Here is a 14,490-nt window from a genome sequence, read left to right as displayed (position 1 = left end):
TTATTTTAATATGAACCATTCATCCAAGCGGATCAAGACCAGTGCTGGCTCTCAGCATGCTGATGGTGGAAACCCTTATCTTGCCCATATGAACAAAGGAATGTCCAACTCTGCTACTGGAATGCTTTCTTTTAGAAACACTACGGTTGAGCAAGCTGAAGAATTGGAAAATGGTTCTGTCAATCCATTCAATGGTCGTCCATTCACTGACCAGTATAAAAAGATCTTGAACCAACGTCACCATCTTCCTGTTCATAAACAACGAAAAGAATTTTTGAATCTTATTCGAGACCACCAAGTTCTTGTTCTTGTTGGTGAAACGGGCTCCGGCAAAACCACACAGTAAGTTTGATTTTAAATATTTTATCAATTCCAAACTGGTTTGAATCAAATCTCAATCATCTGGTTTGAATCAATGAATCCTTTGCGCTTTGTACTGTCCATTTGTAAGCTTCAGTACAGTTGTAATGCAGGCCTAATCCAATATTTATTTTTAAAGAATACCTCAATTTTTAGTATATGATGAGCAACCTCAGCAAACTGGTATGCTGATTGCATGCACACAACCTCGTCGAGTCGCTGCAATGTCTGTTGCAAAACGTGTGGCTGATGAAATGGATGTTAAATTGGGCGAAGAGATTGGTTACAGTATTCGTTTTGAAGAATGTACTTCAAAGCGTACGCTTCTCAAGTACATGACTGATGGTATGCTTCTTCGTGAAGCAATGAACGACCCATTGCTTTCACGCTATTCTTGTATTATTCTTGATGAGGCACACGAGCGTACCATTGCTACAGATATTTTAATGGGTTTGATCAAGCGTATATGCAATGCACGTAAAGATCTCAAAGTCGTCGTCATGTCCGCCACTTTGGACGCTGAAAAGTTTCAGTCGTACTTTGGTAATGCTCCTTTGATGATGGTGCCTGGTCGTAAATTTCCTGTTGAAATCTACTACACCCCTGAGCCCGAGCGTGATTATTTAGAAGCTTCAATCCGCACAGTTTTGCAGATTCACTCTTGTGAACCGCAAGGTGATATTTTGTTATTTTTAACTGGTGAGGAAGAGATTGAAGAAGCGTGTCGGAAGATTCGTGGTGAGATTGAAAATCTTGCAAGTACATCTCCGGCTCTTATAGGAGATGTTAAAGTGGTTCCACTCTATTCATCACTTCCACCTGCCATGCAACAACGCATTTTTGAAGATGCACCAACAAGCAAGCCAGGCCGTCCACCAGGTCGTAAAATTGTTGTGTCTACCAATGTTGCTGAAACATCCTTGACCATTGATGGTATCGTGTATGTCATTGATCCTGGATTCTCCAAGCAAAATGTGTACAATCCACGTGTGCGTGTGTCTTCATTGTTAGTCAGTCCCATTTCTAAAGCAAGCGCACAACAACGATCTGGTCGTGCTGGTCGCACACAGCCAGGAAAGTGTTTCCGTCTATACACTGAAAAGGCATTCATTGAGGATCTTCAGGAACAAACATATCCTGAAATCTTGCGATGTGAGCTTGGTAGTATTGTACTTCAGCTCAAAAAACTCAAGATTGACGATTTAGTTCATTTTGATTTTATGGATGCACCAGGTAATACTCATTGTTGTACACATCTCAACTATATAGTGGTGCATTCTATGCCCAAATATCGAGTACTTGTATTTGGTTTGACCATTTTGTTTATATTGTGATTTTAGCTCCAGAAACCATGATGCGTGCTCTTGAAGTACTCAATTATCTTGGCGCTCTTGACGATGAAGGCGATTTGACCCGGCTTGGTGAAATTATGGCCGAGTTTCCACTAGAACCCACTTTGGCCAAGATGGTGATTGCCTCGCCTGAATTCAAGTGCTCAAATGAGATTCTCACCATTATTGCTATGCTCTCTGCTCCAAATCCCTTTTTGCGTCCCAACGATCAACGCCGTCAAGCCGATGCAGCCAAAGCCGAGTTTGATCACGCCTATGGTGATCATCTCACTCTCCTCAACGTATTTCATGCCTACCTGTCTAATGGATGCGATCAAAAGTGGTGCTATAACAACTACTTGAACGCACGGTCTCTCAAAAATGCCGAAAATGTGCGTTCCCAACTCGAACGTGTCATGACCCGTATGGGAATCAACTTGGTATCAACACATGTTGATGATCCTCATTATGATCGCAATATTCGCAAAGCATTGACTGCAGGATCGTTTATGTATGTTGCACATCGCGAAAAAAGTGGATTGTACATGACTAGCAAAGATAATCAGGTATGCCAGTTGAATTGTAACCCTAACCCACACCCTGTTTAACCCACTCATTCATATAACTCTATGGTTTTAATAGATTGTGCAACTGCATCCATCATGCTGTATTGGAAACAAACCAGAATGGGTCATTTATCACGAGTATGTGCTTACGAAAAAAAACTATATACGTACATGTACGACCATCTCTGGCGAATGGCTATTGGAACTTGCACCAGCATACTACGATCTCAGCAACTTTCCTGAATGTGAATCCAAACGAGTTCTCAAAAGAATGGTGCTATCAGATGCCAAGAAATCATCAAAGAATGCATTACCTAAAGGAAACAAATACAAATAAAAACCATTTGTCGGATATGAATTGTGGGATTCACTATTGTAATGATGTTTTGAACTAGATCATAAACTACATGAAACTTGCTGATTAATGTATACAATGACTCACTTTTGATGAAAAGTGTATATTTCAATCTGTTGATACTTGTATTGGAATATAAACTGGTTTCAACTCTTCACGCTACCCATCAATTATCTAATCTCGTAAAAATTGACGATAAACAGATTTTCCCATTGAGCCGGTTTATTAATCGATTGGAAATAAATAAAAGGTGGGCAAAAATCTATGAATACATAAATAGTGGTACGTTGCATCATTTTAGAGATGGAAAGAATATCAATATTCAAAAAACCATGATATTCACGTCAAAAGATTGTGTGCAAGTAGAATCAGAGGCCATTTGTAAAAAAGAGTCTCAATGTAGGAATAGTAAAGTGCCAAAGGGAGATAAAGATGGAGTTGATGGACAGCAATGTCAAGCCCATCAATCAACCAAGTAGCACATGCATCAACCATTCCAGTAGGATACTGTCCGGTTTTAATTTTCAGTGGTGAAAACTAGGACGAATAACAGACGCCATCATTCTTGGACAAGTACTTTACTCGGGATGTCGGGAGCACGAATACATATGTCGTTTAAATGCATCCTGTCTTGGAAAACGAGCGCCGCATTTGACACAAGGACCATATCGATCCGATTTGAAATGAACCGAGGAGATATGACGACTAAGATCATGCTTTCGGTTGAATGTTTTGTCGCACTCTGTACAGGCAGATGGTCGCTCACCTGAAAAATAAACAAGCCATTAGAACAAGGTTTAGATGATTAAAAATTAAAATTATAGTGACGATAAGCAATTACCAGTGTGAGTTCTGTAGTGCGCATCCAGATTGTTTTTTCGAGTAAACCAGCGATCGCATCCAGAGAATGTGCAGTAGTATCTTCGACTTGGAGGAACACATGACGATTCACCTGCAGAGTCTGCGGTGGTCTTGGGTGACGGAAATTTCAGGTTCGAGTTTCCTTTGGCCGAGGGAAAAGTAGCAGGAACGCCAGATCCTACCGCTGTTAGTGGAGGACTTGGTTCAAGCAGCTGCAGTTTGCTATTTGAATTAGCACTACGGTCTTCAGTACGCTCAGAGAGGTCAGAGCAATCGCTTCCAGAATAAAACGTGGTAGAAATGGGCAATTCTAAAAACGATGTAGAAGCAGAGCGGGCACGTGTAAAATCTACAGAAGTAGAAGGGTTAAAGAATGTCTGACATCGTGCAGGACTTCCATCAACCAACGGATACTGTGAGGAAGGCAAACATGTCCACTTTAGACTGTTTGCTGCTGAAGACATGGAATTAGACTTGATATCCCACGTATCGTTCAATCCGTTCAGAATCAAGTTTGAGGGCGACCCATTAAGCGAATTCGGGTGAGTTGCATCCAAATGGTTCAAGGCAAGCATGGACTGATCAAGGACAGGATAATTGTCATTCAGTGTGACAAGAGGGGTTGAAGAGATAGCAGAGCTAGCAGTGGCATTGTCAGTATGTTCGAGGGGAAGCATTGGCAGAGTCATTGGTATCAAAGGCGTATGCAGTATAGACTGCATGATGTTATTCGTAGACAACGAGACATTGGCAGCATCGTTCAACATGACGGGTGTATTAATCAGTGGAGACCATCCCAACGGATCATCAATGTTGATTGTGAGTGGTGGTGGATGGTTCAACATAGCATAGAGAAGCGATTCTGGCGAAGTTTGTGCAGATGGAACCGAACTGCCACTAATAGAAGCCGTATCGCTGCTGCTAAATGGCTTGGTAGCGACAGTTGAATTATCAGGATTAGCAACAGACATGTGGGTGTGCGAAGCAGCTGATCGAGGCAGAAGCGAATGAGCCAGTTGTTGCTGAGATAAAGAGTCTATTTGAAAGTGGGGCATCAACGGTGGAGTTGGAAACGTAGTGTATAGCTGGCCTGCTGTCATGCTGGTGACCGACGGCAGCCAATCTGAATGTTGGTCTAGCTGTTTATTAAAAATATATGGCTGGAAGTCAAACTCGACAGTATTACGAGGCTGATTGTCATGAAGCGGAAGCTGAGACTGAGGCCAGACAGTAGCCTTGGACTGGATCTGGTTATACAGAGGATAAGGCAGTAGGTCTGCTGCCTTATGGATTGGATATCCACCAGTTGAATCTGTAGCGTGATTATCAGTAATCGATCCAGATGCTGGATTTGGTGTCGCTGACTTGGTTGTTGTCAGATGGCTAGTAGGAACGGTGGGTGCGGGAAAGTCAAAGCAGTGGTCGTCCGATCGGCACAGGTTATGAGGAGGGTTCATAGACTGGATATATAGCATAAGTGGCCTTTGGTCTAAAAGTAATAGCTAGAATTATGGTGGACCCAGTGTTGGATTTGTAATGTCAGTCTAAACCAACTGCCGAGATTCAAAAACCGGAATCACTGTTGCTTCAAATACAACTTACCAGTCAATTGGATGGCCAATGCCAAGCCAAACACGTTTCCGGTTACAGATAGAAACTGGTTTAGAATCCTCAATTACCTAAAAGGTCAAAAAGGGTCAAACCAACAAGTTAACAACGCTTTCATAAATGTGGGGTTTCATAGGATTAACAAAACAATGGTTCCCGTTCATTAAGTGGTTCACAGCATTCAGCTTGGGGAATGGGGCTGACATTTAAAAGAAAAGCTGAGCATTCATGTTCAAGTAGAGCATTTGCTAGTGGAGCAAGCGTTAAAGAACAAACTGAAAACAGTCGTTGAACACTACTGGTGATTTACCACTTGAATACTTACTTGAGTTGAATCGGGTTTAATTTGTAAGCAAGGCTTTAGTGGTCAAATATCTTGGTATTGAAATCAATTGAATTGGCGCTACAGGGCAGTGAATATCAACGGTGCCCTGTAAATCAGGTTGCTTAATGTATTTACACTGACTTTGAAAGAGGGAGAAGGGTTTTTTATAAACTGAATTGGCTGCAAGAAACCTGAATTACCAGTGCTTGAAAAGCAAAAAAACCCTTTATTTCATAGTTAAATCCAGCTGGCAAACCTGGCTTTAAACAGCCATCATGCATTTAATTCTGAATAACAAAAGCACACGATAGTCCAGATCAATAACAAACCAGCACCCCGCTAGTAATAAAATCAACATTCTTGTGCTGTGAGGTTTGGTTATGCACTAAAAGCACCTTGCCCAAAGATTGTGTTTCGCTGTGGAACTGGCAACTGTCATCTTATCAGCGAATAGACTGCACAAATAATTTGATGGATTACGCTTTTGCCACTACGCTTGTAAACTTGATCTTCCGCATCGGCCCTAATATTCACTATCTGGCAAACACATGCTACAAAAAACGACTCAGCAGCGAATGCTTTGCTCGTCTTCCTGCTCGAGCCTGTTCAAGATCTTTGCCGTCATGATCAAACATGTTGCTCCAGATTTTAAATACGGCCGAATCTTACCCAGCCCCAATGTTATTGTCCAAGTGCAAGCACGATTTGTATTTGTCTGCTCTCTATTCTCACGAGTCGCTGTGCGCTATTTTTTGCTTTGTCCGCATTTTTGCATATGCTGAATGGTAAATACCCCTCACAACATACTCTTGAATAAACTATTATCCCCTTCGTATTTCAGTATCTGGCATTATTGAAACTCTAATTAGGAGTAAACCATATGGATTCTTCAGCAGCCGACTCTTGAACATCCAATCAAATGCAGCTGCGCAATACCCGCCTCTATCAGCATATACGCCAAAGCGTGTTCTACCGTTTCTAATTCTCCATCATGGACTTATCCTTGGCACTGATTTATTTGGCTTGAATAAAAGCATTCCTTGCTGAATCTTTGTCCAACAATGCTTTCGGCTGGCTTTGAATAATGCCTCATCATACCGATTGCTGTAAAATACCATAATTTGATACTATCATCATCAGGTATATTGAGTAGTATTGCGTACCCTGCTTGAATACCCATGAATGTAATTTCCGCTCTTTGGGTTCTTGTCAAAAGCTTGACTCGTATGCAAAACTAGCATTAATTCATGGTCCCTCGAGCCTCGTACTTTTTGAAATGCTTATCGTATTGGTATTACCTTTTACCAGTCCGTGGTATATGCTTGCTAGCTGTATTTTATCAAGGTAAACAAATACGGGTATCACGTTTGATCTCATAGTCCCAATCCATCGCTATTTGAAAGCAAGCCAGATAGTTCTCGGCTGCAACTCTTCAAACTTGAGCACTGTGCATTTGAATCATTCTTGCTATTTAGACCCATCACTGTTATTACAGAGCCTTGCGCAAACTAGGGTCTGGTCTTGAATTCTCCTACATCAAAACAGTGGTCGTATACACTACATCAATCGATGCGTGCGTGATCGATTAAATGCTGTGATGAGCATGATTTAGTTGCCATGCACAGCCCGTCACTACTCTTGTGAACCCGATTGGTACTCTGCGAGATTTTCTAATCATTTTTAGAATACAGCATACCAATAACATATATATCTCATAGCATGCTTTATTTCCCTCACGGGAGTCAAGTAACCTGTGCAGTAAAGAAAGCATCTACCAAATGACAGACCAATCAAGTAATTCAATCTACCAAATTAGCTCGTGAAATAAACTTGATGATCACCTGAATGCTAACAGCCACGCTTACTGAAGCATGTGCTATACCATATTCTCTTCATTCTAATTATAGTGAATGCATCGGTATTGTACCAATCACATTGCTTGTCCTTTACCCAGTCAATGCAAGATGAAAAACAATTTGCTTCCATCTTTACAATGCAATGGACATTTCTGATACGACAAAAGATGATCACTAGGTACAAAACTGCTAAAACAATCAATATTTGTTTGAAACTGACAAGCCATGTATGCAGTGTTGACTAAACAGTCTGATGTCAGTAACAAAAGCAATTCTGCCCAAAAATAGCAAAAGATGTGCTCCGAGTGAGGCTTGAACTCACGACCTCGAGATTATGAGACTCACGCGCTGCCAACTGCGCCATCGAAGCTTGTTTTTGAAAACCACTTGTTTGTATACATTGTTACGTTTATCAATCAATACACGACATCATATCATTGTATCTACAGACTATCATCAAGACTCGTACACTAGAATCAATGTATTCACTTGATTCCATATTGCATATTGCATACTGTTATTATGATCAGTGCAATAACAATACTCGTGTGTATGTTGTTGAATTGATATATGCCAACTACTGGAATAGTTTTGAACCTAGGAACGCTGCATTCAAACATCACAATATTGAGATCTTGAACTAGATGTCATATTGGCATGACAATATGTGTATCATGGCTACTGTATGATGGCTTATAGGTATATTTGAGTGTCAATCGGTTATTATGCTAGTAGATTTGACAGTAGTGGGTTTAGAGTATATCGTACCAATCGATTACACACGCTTACAGAAACTAACAGTACAGTATATACTACAACTAGACAATACGTCTTCAATATACAAGAAAAACTGGCGAGTTTGAAAACCATTAATATTCAACACAATCGTCAACTAGAGTTTATTACAATTAGGAATGCAAAATCGCGACCTTGAATTTTGTAAACTGAGTGAGTAATATAGAGTAAAAGTTTGGTTGTCCAAGTGTCAAGATCTGTCTCGTTAATCCAAGTATATGTTTAAAATGACTGTCAAGACTAAAATAGCTAGCCAGATTGGTGACAGTTTATAATGGAAGATTGATTTGGTTTGGATGCAAATGTGTATATGTAGCAAGAGTCATTATGATATGAATTGTATGAATGTCACAAATGTCACGAATGTCATTAAAATAAAATGGTGGATCCAACAATTGTTCCCATGTTGATCGGAATCAACAGCAGTTGGCCATATTCAACTGCCAGATCAATCATTACATTAGTCATCAGTCATGCTTTATTTTCAACGAATCGTGTTTCTAAAATGCCAGTTCAGTCAAACTCGGCTATAGTTGTAATAAAAACAACAGCCCAGGTTTATTTCCATCAAACAATTCAATCCATGAGCTTGAGCCTGTCACACACAACAGCCATTGTAAATTGATTTAACTGCAAAGTGTTTATTTTTTGTGATCAAGTGGATACTATCAATAACACAGACAATGGTCAGTTTTGCACAAATGTCACATCTATGCCTGATGTCACTCGTTGGATATCCAACTCCAAGTGATTATTTACAAACAAATAAAACCATCTGTTGCAGCTTATCCAAATCAATAGCATGTCGGTCTGAACATTCCAATGGTGCTTGTTTTTTCAAATATTTCAAATCTCCATCATTTGAATACAACTCATCCATGTGTACATTTTTACATGCGGTAGATCTCGAGTATAGTCCTGCTTGAGCCAGTACATTTCGAGATGCTTCCAGTCGTGTTTGAGTCGACAATTGCAAATCTGGCGCGCGAGATTGTTGTGTGGTGTTGTATTCGAAAACGATGGATTGTGATGCTCGATGCTGCCGATGCAACATTGCTGTCGATGGAGCATAAAAACATAGCCAATCAGATGTAAACGGTGATAGTCCACCAGCAGAGTATCCCATTTGCCATCCCAGAATCCCAAGATGAGCAACCATGAGCCGGAAATACGCTGTAAATGAATACGCAACAAATACCCATTCCGATGTTGATTCTACTCGAAACCAGACTGTTGGCAAAGATGGATTGTGTGCAAGTGGTCTTGTATTGTTTGGAAGGATTGTGTCAAATCCATAGCATAAACACACTTGACCCATAGATTTACATTCATCTAGCACAAATGCTCCAAAAAGAGATGGATTCTGTACATATTCAACTAATATCCAACAGTTGAATATAGATATTCAGTCAATACACCAACTTGATATATGCGTATCAATAACGTACCACGATCAAGACTTCTTGGAAGCAACGCAGAGTCGATTTGAATCATATCGACCAGTGATTTGATATGCATTCTACCCAATATGCGACTTGAATGCTCAATCTCTACATTCCATGTAAAAAGCAATCCATCAGAACATTTCAAAAACTGAACCAGATCGGATGGTAGTGTCAATACGTTTTGTCCATGAGTACAAGTCCATCGCGACACCAGTGCGTGCGGACATGGTGGATACGCTGCTATCTTGAGGTCAGTCACATCTGGACACGACTCGAGATATGGAATGACACCAGGCATCCATTCCTGATACATGTGTAGTGCAGATGAAGTGTGTTGTATATTCATACTTTCTAAAGACATGCTTGATGTTTTTGACATTAAATGCAACGATATCGATGTGGTGAATTTGATTCAAGTTGCAGTCCAAGTGCTGATATTCTAATTTGCATGCTAAAAACAACCGAGTTTGACCAACACTTGATTTCCAGTATAAAGTTGACTACTTTTACTGGTGAACGTACTCTGCGGATCCAGATAGTATAGAATGACTGCTCCAGCTACTCAAACAGTAATTACCGTTGGACAGACGCTCTACATCAACAATATAAACGACCGTATCCGGAAAAAGGGTACATTGAATCAGCAGTATTACTAGCTGGAATGAGAAATGACTGGACTTGCCAACTGCTCATGATTGCAGTGTCAACTGACATTTTAAACTGTTTATTCTACATGCTGTGATTACATTAGAACTAAGAGAGTCGCTGTACTATTTGTTTTCACAACATGGTCGAGTACTGGATATTGTTGCTCTCAAAACCATGAAAATGAGAGGTCAGGCATTTGTTGTGTTTGATACTGCACCAGCTGCCACTGTTGCCATGAGAGAACTGCAGGGATTCCCATTGTATGACAAGAACATGGTAAGACTAGAGTTTTGCAGATCGTCATGTTGCATTGATATTTCAACTGGATTTGGTTGTTAATGCTTACTGTCGAGTAGAATGGCTGTAGACTAACATGAATGTGTTACTGTTATTTGGCATGTTTGATTATCACTTGTGAAACCCAGCAAATTGCATATGCCAAGACAAAATCCAATGCAGTCAAGAACCGAGATGGCAGTTACTCGAAGCGATCTCGTGCAGCAGCTATAGAAATGAATGGTAATGAATCTGATGCATCAGATGATGATACACTACACAAGCGACAGCGTGGAGATGAATATGATTCAGTAACTACAGGACGACATTTAAAGGACAATGAGGAGGAAATGGAAGAAGGTGAGTTGCACTTGTTGACTCTTGAATGCATGGATTCAAGTACGCTTTAAACTGTAAACGGATATCTGATGCGTTTATGCATTTCATTTAGATGACACCAACGCGATTCTTTTCGTCAGTCAGTTACCATCATCCGTTACAGAAGAGTCGCTATCGACGTTGTTTGCACAAAATGAAGGATTCAAAGAAGTGCGGATTGTACCAGGTCGACCAGATATTGCATTTGTCGAGTATGCATCATCAGCACAGGCAGATCAAGCACGAATGGTATTAAATGGATGTCAAATCACTCCAGATCAAGCCATGCGGGTAGAGTTTGCACGGCGGTAAAGATGTTGCATTATGCTGATTGACAAAAATGGTATTGTTGAATAAACAGATATGTTTTGGCATACATCTGATATTGATTGGTGGATATGCATCCAAGCCAAAAAAACATGGTGTATTGTACAATGGATATTTTACATGCCATGTATCGATTGTGATGAGTTGCACATTTTGCTTACTGTTCAAGATCCAGTGCACTAATCTGTAAATAGGTAATGCTCGAATTGTCGATACAACAATCTGGCATTTGTCATTGTGATATTCATGGAATATCTTGGTCAGTGAGTGTATCTGCAGTAATCCAGTACACACCTTGGCCAACTGAACTCGACAGTGAAATACCACATTTCAATTACACGACTGCCGAATCTGATGTGTTGGTCAACCATTCAACAACTTGAAAGTAATTTTAAACACTTGTATCATGCTGAACAGTATCACTACTAGATTGAACAAGTTGCTTAATAGTTGTGTACTTTGCAATGCAGCGTTGCTACAAAAGTATGCACTTGACATGTTTCCAAAGCTGAACTTGGGTTGTCAAATGAAACACCAAGTTACAGATTGCTCAACAGTTGTTCAAGCCAGATTGTCGAATTAGAATACCAATTACACAATTTTCGGTATTTTCACAAGCAACGAGTGGTATGATTTGATATACACACTCGAGTCAAGATGCTACGAGACCAGTCTTGTTTAGTTTTTGTCAGCATTTTGAATGAGATACAGCCAGAATAAATATGAATGCATAGACTAGCCGATGCTGGAGTTTTGAATAGTGAGTTTGAAGATATTCGTGGTTTTGCATCATCACACTTGATTCAGACTATGAATAGTTGGTTACCCATGTGTCATTATTGTGAAGAGCAACACCATGCATTATTTGACCTGTTGTATTTCCATTTACTAATTGTGTTTTTGATATTTCATACGTCATTACCGATTCATCAGAGTTTATTCCCAATATGCAAAGTTGGAACGCGCAAGATAAACTTGACCCAATATCCACGCCAATTCACATCCACGAACATTCTTGACCACTCTGTATCTGTAGTCTCTCCATCCTTTGCAGCAGTCGTTCCCGTATAACCATGAATAAATCATTGAATCATTGTCCAGTTACTTTACTTTTAGCATTCCATCAGAGTTGCCAATCCGACTAGTTAACCTCCACATCCGACAACCAGAAATCATCCTTCAACGCCAGAAACAACACTGTCTGTTCAAGACTTGATATCAACCATTCAAGACCACTCATATCAGCACTGAAATGCCTGAACGTACACTGTCTGCATTTGCTACACCATCTGCAATATTTCTAGGAATCGCGCTCCATGAGCTCATATCAACCTTCTTTTTTCTAGTTTCCGCATCCAAAACCTCGTGGAGCACATCACTATTCCAGATTTCTGTTGTGGCATGGAGTTTATGTATGCTGCAGTCAATTTTACAGATTGTGTTGCTGGATTACACGATATCGCCGTATGAGACTGCCAATCATTCCATGGCATGGGTTACGATTTTTGCTATTTGTGCCAACTTTCTAACCAGTACATCGTTGGCAAGTACCAACTATGGCAAATATTGGTTCATTTTGCATGTTGTGTTTATTTCTGACTTGTTGATATTCAATGGCATGTTTAGCTTGCTGTCATGGTGGTTCGATTACGAGTATTTCATTCGGGATCATCCTTGTCGTTATGGTTACTGTCATTTATTGGGTTTGCGACCTTTTGTTTTTCTGTGCCAGCCAATATTCTCGGAATACTATCCAACGTTGATGTCGTTGCAGATCGAAGTTCCATATTTTTTTCCAGTCCACTGATTGGAGTAAGCCATATCGAGTCCAAGTATTAAACATGCCATTTCAACTTTATTAACAACCATGTTTTTTTGCAACTACTGCATATATAGCTTACTCGCGAGTTGTTTGCATTCACATTCGTATTACAAGGTCTGTTTACATCGTTGGCATCAATATCATTTCTCTGGTCACTCTGCAAATCCATTGGATTTACAGGAAAAGGATTCGTGTATCAAGTTTTGCTAAAACGGGAAGGTCCTCGATTTATTGTCATATTTGGACTCAACATCATTGTTGCTGGATTTGCAGTGCATTCATTCCTATATGATCCGACGCATGTTACATTTTCTGGATGGTACATGCCTCCCATGATTTATGCGATCGAGATTTATACGTTTTTATTGACGAGTTACGTCGAGCCTAGAAGTTTATTGCAACAAGTGCAGATGGAAACAGAGTATGATGGAAACAACATGAAAGAACAAACTACTGATGTAGCGAGTCAAACTTACAGAGTGCCTACCAATAGTCCATATGAGATACTATAGTTTTGAATAGTTTCATTATTTGATTTTGAAATAGATGAACACTGCAGAAATGAAAATCAAATTGTATATCTGCCATTCATATCCAATTGTTGGTATAGCGATCCAGATCAGTTTCAAGCAAACATCCATTAAAAGTTTGAACCATTGCATTAGATGTACACGTTTGTGTATAATATTGTCAATGAGTTTGAACACAATGACCATGTCAACAATCTCGAACCAGTGTTTTTAGTCTGCTGGCATACAAATTCCAGTCGACAACTACAGTGATATTGACAACACCCCATACTATTGATGCAACTGTCCATATATGCTACCAGTAAACTCGTAAATTGGCTTAATATATAGTTTTAATTGTGTATTAGATATTCGGGTTAAAATCAGCCCAGGTATATCCAGCAATACCAAAACAATTGATAGTCAATACAGCACTATTGCATTGTGTTAGAAACTATAAAATCGAGAAGGAAGTCGGGGCAAAGACCAGGTGCTTGTACTAGTTGGAATCAGGTAACACATTGATAAAACTCATATTTTCTTGAACCACCTGCTCGTTTACTCTTGTTTTCCTTTTACTTTTTACCTTATTATTTCAAAATCCCACCATGGAAAACTACGTGGAAGCTCTCCAAAATGTCATTCAAAACATGCAGAACGAAATCGCTGCCCTGCGCGCGGAGCGCAGTATCCCACAAGTACAGGCTGCGTTGAGCATACCTCCCCCAGACAGGATAACGGAGATCGCTCCAAATTCACAACTTTTGTCAGCCAGTGCAATTTGGCCATGAGAATGCACACGACCCAGTTCCCATCCGACCAAGCGCGAGTCGGATTCATGATCAGCCTGCTCACAGGCCCTGCTGCAGAATGGGCGACTCCGTTACTCGCGTCCAATGACCCAGTTCTAAACTCGTTGCCAGAGTTTATCAATCTCTTCCGACGACAATTTGATGATCCTGACAGAGAGCGCACTGCTGAAGCGAAATTAAAAAACTTCGAGCAAGGCCAACGCTCTGCGCAGATTA

General features: G+C 40.2%; 6 protein-coding genes across 6 annotated transcripts; 4 read left to right on the top strand and 2 right to left on the bottom strand.

The window, feature by feature from the left end:
• Positions 1 to 10: 10 nt before the first annotated feature.
• BATDEDRAFT_13867 (DEAH-box ATP-dependent RNA helicase PRP43) lies at positions 11 to 2,594 on the top strand (the record flags this gene model as incomplete). Its single annotated transcript, XM_006681540.1, has 4 exons — positions 11 to 342; positions 500 to 1,593; positions 1,701 to 2,257; positions 2,334 to 2,594. The coding sequence occupies 4 exons, from the start codon at positions 11 to 13 to the stop codon at positions 2,592 to 2,594; spliced, it is 2,244 nt and encodes a 747-aa protein (XP_006681603.1).
• A 596-nt stretch (positions 2,595 to 3,190) lies between these two features.
• Positions 3,191 to 5,687, bottom strand: BATDEDRAFT_27309 (uncharacterized protein; the record flags this gene model as incomplete). The annotated part of the gene is made up of 5 exons (XM_006681585.1): positions 3,191 to 3,378; positions 3,454 to 4,955; positions 5,076 to 5,152; positions 5,407 to 5,439; positions 5,607 to 5,687. 5 exons carry the CDS (start codon positions 5,685 to 5,687, stop codon positions 3,191 to 3,193), a joined length of 1,881 nt encoding a protein of 626 aa, XP_006681648.1.
• Positions 5,688 to 8,808: 3,121 nt separating this feature from the next.
• Positions 8,809 to 9,815, bottom strand: BATDEDRAFT_27308 (uncharacterized protein; the record flags this gene model as incomplete). The annotated part of the gene is made up of 2 exons (XM_006681584.1): positions 8,809 to 9,434; positions 9,506 to 9,815. 2 exons carry the CDS (start codon positions 9,813 to 9,815, stop codon positions 8,809 to 8,811), a joined length of 936 nt encoding a protein of 311 aa, XP_006681647.1.
• A 179-nt stretch (positions 9,816 to 9,994) lies between these two features.
• Positions 9,995 to 11,182, top strand: BATDEDRAFT_91336 (uncharacterized protein). The gene is made up of 4 exons (XM_006681738.1): positions 9,995 to 10,132; positions 10,254 to 10,426; positions 10,576 to 10,786; positions 10,878 to 11,182. Exons 1-4 carry the CDS (start codon positions 10,048 to 10,050, stop codon positions 11,114 to 11,116), a joined length of 708 nt encoding a protein of 235 aa, XP_006681801.1. The 5' UTR covers positions 9,995 to 10,047; the 3' UTR covers positions 11,117 to 11,182.
• A 1,201-nt stretch (positions 11,183 to 12,383) lies between these two features.
• Positions 12,384 to 13,465, top strand: BATDEDRAFT_27306 (uncharacterized protein; the record flags this gene model as incomplete). Its single annotated transcript, XM_006681583.1, has 3 exons — positions 12,384 to 12,626; positions 12,758 to 12,943; positions 13,028 to 13,465. The coding sequence occupies 3 exons, from the start codon at positions 12,384 to 12,386 to the stop codon at positions 13,463 to 13,465; spliced, it is 867 nt and encodes a 288-aa protein (XP_006681646.1).
• A 605-nt stretch (positions 13,466 to 14,070) lies between these two features.
• BATDEDRAFT_91527 (uncharacterized protein) lies at positions 14,071 to 14,253 on the top strand (the record flags this gene model as incomplete). The annotated part of the gene is made up of 1 exon (XM_006681737.1): positions 14,071 to 14,253. One exon carries the CDS (start codon positions 14,071 to 14,073, stop codon positions 14,251 to 14,253), a length of 183 nt encoding a protein of 60 aa, XP_006681800.1.
• Positions 14,254 to 14,490: the final 237 nt, after the last annotated feature.

Source organism: Batrachochytrium dendrobatidis (assembly GCF_000203795.2).
Source record: "Batrachochytrium dendrobatidis JAM81 unplaced genomic scaffold BATDEscaffold_13, whole genome shotgun sequence".
NCBI classification, from domain to species: domain Eukaryota; kingdom Fungi; phylum Chytridiomycota; class Chytridiomycetes; order Rhizophydiales; genus Batrachochytrium; species Batrachochytrium dendrobatidis.
This window is presented reverse-complemented; position numbering and strand designations above follow the sequence as displayed.